Source organism: Mastomys coucha, unplaced genomic scaffold, assembly GCF_008632895.1.
Source record: "Mastomys coucha isolate ucsf_1 unplaced genomic scaffold, UCSF_Mcou_1 pScaffold15, whole genome shotgun sequence".
Taxonomy (NCBI): Eukaryota; Metazoa; Chordata; class Mammalia; order Rodentia; family Muridae; genus Mastomys; species Mastomys coucha.
The window spans coordinates 402899-407792 of record NW_022196897.1 but is presented as its reverse complement, the minus strand read 5'-3'; the positions used below and the strand labels follow the sequence as shown (position 1 = coordinate 407792).

General features: G+C 38.4%; 1 protein-coding gene across 4 annotated transcripts in view; it reads left to right on the top strand.

Annotated features, from left to right (window-relative positions):
- The window catches only part of Mindy3 (MINDY lysine 48 deubiquitinase 3), an 81383-nt gene that overhangs the window by 69629 nt on the left and 6860 nt on the right, over positions 1–4894 (top strand). For all 4 annotated transcript variants that reach the window (XM_031369033.1, XM_031369032.1, XM_031369031.1 and 1 more), the window contains 2 exons: positions 2448–2520; positions 4113–4200. In XM_031369033.1, the coding sequence (XP_031224893.1) occupies positions 2448–2520; positions 4113–4200 (161 nt within the window). The remainder of the gene's footprint in view (positions 1–2447; positions 2521–4112; positions 4201–4894) is intronic.

The following is a 4894-nucleotide window of genomic DNA, read 5'->3' as shown; positions in this document are numbered from 1 at the left end:
TCTCTCTCTCTCTCTCTCTCTGTCCCTCTCTCTCTCTGTCCCTCTCCCTCTCCCCCTCCCTCTCCCTTTCTCTCTCTTCCCTCCCCCCATGTGTGTGTGCCTTTTTTTTTCTGTTTTTTGTTTGTTTGTTTAATAATTTAAGAATGCTTGGTTGTAGATCTTTGACAGTCTGGTAGAATTAAGTTGTGAATCCTTCATCCCTCTGGTCCTACACTGTTTTCAGTCTGAAAGCTTTTTGTTACTATTTCTTTCTCATAATTTATTATGGATCTGTTTAGGTTGTTGATCTCATTTTGGTTTAATTTTGGTAGTTTGGATGAATCTAGAAATTCTTTTTTTTTTTAATATTTTCTAATATAATATAGTTGTAATACAATATAATGTAGGTTTTTAAAGTATTCCCTTATGATCTGAATTTTTTTGGTGTTTATTATAATATTTCCCTATTCACATCTGATTCTGATAATTTGATAATTCCTTCATTCCTTCCGTCCTTCCGTCCTTCCTTTTCTTTCTTTAAATGAGTTGAGCCAAGGGTCTATCTTGTTATCATCTCAGAGAACCAATTTTTAGATTTGTTTCCTGTATTTCTATTTCTATAACTCCTACAGATTTTTATTTTCTCTTGCTGTTTACTGGTTTTGAGTTTCATTTGTTCTTGATTTTCAAATTTTTGAGACGCATCATTAAATTACTTGTTTGTACTCTGCTTTTTTTCATTAAGGCACTTGGGGCTATAAAGGTCACTCTTAAAACTGCCCTTAATATGTCTCAGAGGTTTGTGTTTTCATGTTGTTCCAGGAACATTTTTATTCCTACCTTGATTTCTCCTTTGACCCTTTATCATTCGGTAATCAGTTATTTATACCAAGAGGTTTTGTACTTATTAGAGATTTGCTTGCTATTTGTTTTGTTGCATTATGGCCAATTATTTCAACCTTTCTAAATTTAACATTTGTGTCCCAGGTTGAGTTCTACTTTAGAGAAGTGTCTAAGGGCTGCTGAATAGGATATATATTCTTTGATCTTTTGGTGGAGTATTTTGTAGGTATCTGATAAGACCATTTGATGTATAGTATCATCTAATTCTGAGGTTTCTCTGTTTATTTTTTTTCCCAGAAGACTAGTCTCTTAGAAAAAGTGGCTTGTTGAAACCACATATTAATGAATTGATGCTAATCTCTGTCTGCTATGGACATAGTAGGCTAGGACAGAGAATGGAATGTATGGGCCAGGTTGGGCCTGAAGGTTGGATTTTGCTTAGGTGGAATGAAGTCAAATGAACTCCTGGGGGCCAGATTGGTACACAGAATGTGAGTTCTGGTCTATATCTTGAATGGGAAAGCAGATCTGAAGTTGGGAAAGATATGGAGGAGACAGACCATCAGATGGTGTTCCTGGCTGGTACAAGATGGATAGGATGTGGTTGGGGAGAGAGACTAGATACAGAGAGCAAGGAGCCTGCAGACTGTAAGCAGGTAGCATGCTCCTATGTTGAACCTGGAGTTTGCAGACAGCACATTTGCCTCCACTGCATTTCAGCTTTAACTTTATTGTGCAGGTGTGTTGGTGCTGTTTTGCCATGTTTAGTTGGAATGTTTTTAAATTGAATCTGTAGCTATTAGTTAATATGAAGCCTATTTCAAGATCTTTTTTCTTAGTTTCACACCATCAGTTATCTAAATAGAACTGGATCCTACATTTAGTAAAATGAAACTGTAACAAATAGAATTTGTGCTGGATGGTAGTGACTCATGCCTTTAATCTTGTCACTCTGTAGGTAGAGACAGGCATGAGTTTGAGGCCAGCCAGGTCAACAGAACAAATTCCAGAACAGCCAAGGATACACAGAGAAACTCTGTTTTAAAAACAAACAAACAAACAAACAAACAAAATAATTTGTTGTAAATAATTCTGTTCACTTGATTTCTTCATGACAATTTAAAGATTTAGCTAATTACTGAGTAATGCTGTCACTTTAAGTGGAAAGAGAGTTCTTATCCATTTGCACTTTTTTTTTTTTTTTTTGGTTTTTCGAGACAGGGTTTCTCTGTGTAGCCTTGGCTGTCCTGGAACTCACTCTGTAGACCAGGCTGGCCTCGAACTCAGAAATCCGCCTACCTCTGCCTCCCAAGTGCTGGGATTAAAGGCGTGCGCCACCACCACCCGGCTCCATTTGCACTTTTGTGAAGCTCCTTTATTAAAAAAAATAGTTTAACTTTAAATTTAATTGAAGCTCATAAATCATTTTTTTTCCTCCCTTGAAGATAAATCTTTGGCTGTATGTCTAAGAAAAGTCATGTGAGCAAGTACCTAGGAGCAATGAGCTTTATTGTAAAAATATACATAGTTCTTCAACTCCATGTATCTCTGTGAAGTCACCTTCCCCTCCGCAGTACCTGGTCAGAAATGTTCCTGTTCCAACTTCTCTTTAATATGTTTTCCAGACAACGGATTCATAGCTGACTCCCTTCTAGAAGACGTCATGAAAGCCTTGGACCTTGTTTCAGATCCCGAGTAGTGAGTGCAACTGGAAGTGTTATTTTGATCACTCAAAAAAAGCATCTATCAAGTTATAGTTACATTATATACATTTTTACCCTTTTTCAAAAAAAATGCTAAACGTATATAACAAAACAATAAAAATTTAGGGGAAAGGCCTAATCCAGTCTGAGGACAGAGGTTGGTTAGCATACCTATTATACATACTCTTGCTTCTTGACTCTCTGTTGGGTTGTCTTGCTTTTCAAAATAAGTCTTTCACTATAATTTGAATTTTTTCTATCTAAAAAGACTTGGGTTTTTGAGATTTTATATATATCATTTCATTCAAATAGTGAAAGGCAATTGAAAATCACAGTCTAATGGCCTTCCTCGGGCCCTCTGAATCCATTGCATAGAGCAGGCAGATGAGACCAGATGACACCAGGGCTATGATAGTCCTGCTCTAGCATCTCCTAGAGCAGAGGCCCCATGTCACTGAACCTGGCTAGAGACTTCACACAGATGTAACTTTCATAAAACATATTTTTAAAGTTTTACCCCTGCTCAGGTTTCATTTCTAATAAAACAAACAAAAACCCTAGAAGTCACTTAGTCCAAACAGGTAGAGGAAAGGGAGAGACACAACAGATACCCACCAAGCTCTGAGGATGGTCTCCCAACAGAGACCTTCCCATGAAGAGAATCCTTAAACCCTTTTGTCTGGCTCCTGCTCCAGTCCTTCTCCAGCTGTCTATCCCTAAAGAGCTTGAGCCACAGACTCTCCTGAGCATTGGTGAAGTACCCTGGGGAAGTTGATCAGCCACAATGCCCCATAACTCCCAAATATGGCTCTTTGCTTGTTGCATAGTAGGCTAAGTTTAACTTGGCATTTAGAGTTTGAAATAGCACTAGGGAAAAGCCTCTACACAGACCATTGATAGTTTCGCGCTTTGAACTTTACTCTCCATTTCCCAGCCTCCTAGACCTGCTCATCCCTGACACTCCACAAGCCTCCATCACACCTGAGTGGCAGGAGCTGGACATGCAGAGCTCGTTCACCTCAGGTTGCTGCTGGACCAGCCAGGGCCATGGCACTCACTGCAGTTCCCCAGACTCAAGTCTGTGGCCTTGAAGTTAGATTGTCCACGGATGTTATGCATCTATCTGATCTAGTTCTTAAAGTAACATTTTAAAAGGCATGTTTTCTTATCTCATCTACCATTGCCTCTTGGCTTGCTCCAACTCCTGGAGCCTAAAATAGTTTTTAGAAAAGTAAATGCTCCATTTGATTGTTGAATTCAGTACCTAGGGAGCAAAGAGAATCTGCTTTGGGAGATTATTCCCTGAGTTTATAAGCCTTGGTTTTTAAATTACTTTACCTAATAAGGAACAATATTCTAAAGTCATCGTCATAATTTAAATTTTAAATAGTAACAGATTACTCTGATTTAAAAATAGCCAAGTTTTGGCAAATTAAGTGTCATTCCTGTGTATTTGTCATTAAAATTCTAAAAAGAACAGCTCTTAGGATTTTGGCATCTAAAAGTGTAGGACCAAAAATGTAATCATGAAGAACAAAATGGTTCTGTCTCTTTGGTGTTCACTGTCTTTCTTTTTTCTCCCTATAGTATAAGTCTCATGAAGAATAAACTAGATCCAGAAGGATTAGGAATCATATTGTTGGGTCCATTTCTTCAAGAATTTTTTCCTGATCAGGTAACATATTCAACAGAATATATTGACTCATTCGTTCTGTTGGGATGATTGTTTGTGAACAGGAATTTTTTCCCTAAAGTGTAGATTTGAGACTGTGAAAAAATCTATTACATAAAGGCCTTTCCATGCACAGGCCAGGAACACATGAGCCCATATGGCTCTGTAGTGCTCAGAAAACACATGTGTCAGTACACAGATATAGTGCCTGGGATGGGGTGGGGTGTCTATTAGTAGTGCACTGCTCTGACAGCCTATGTGCCAACATATTGATATAGTGCTCAGAGGGTAACTTTGTGTTCTAATACAGTGTTGCCGTGCTCTGATGTGTATGTGCAAGTATAGTGATAGAGTGTGAGTGTGTCAGTACAGTGGTGTGACATACAAAGTGACTCTGTGTGTGTTAGTATGTGTGTATATGTGGTGTGGGTGTTAGCATATGTTAATGTCTGTGTGCTGATATAGCAACATACCCCTATACAGTATATGCTGTATAGTGGGTCTGTGTCCTGGCACAATTATGTAGATCTCAGAGTATGCATGTCAGTACAGTGATACATGTGTGGTATGTGTATTCATGTAACCATACCCTCCTTTAATTTGGAGGCTTTGTGTCACTACAGTGATACAATTCTTTGAGGGTATCAGTGTACCAGTACATCATTCAGTACTCAGAATTTTGATGGGTGGCAGAGAA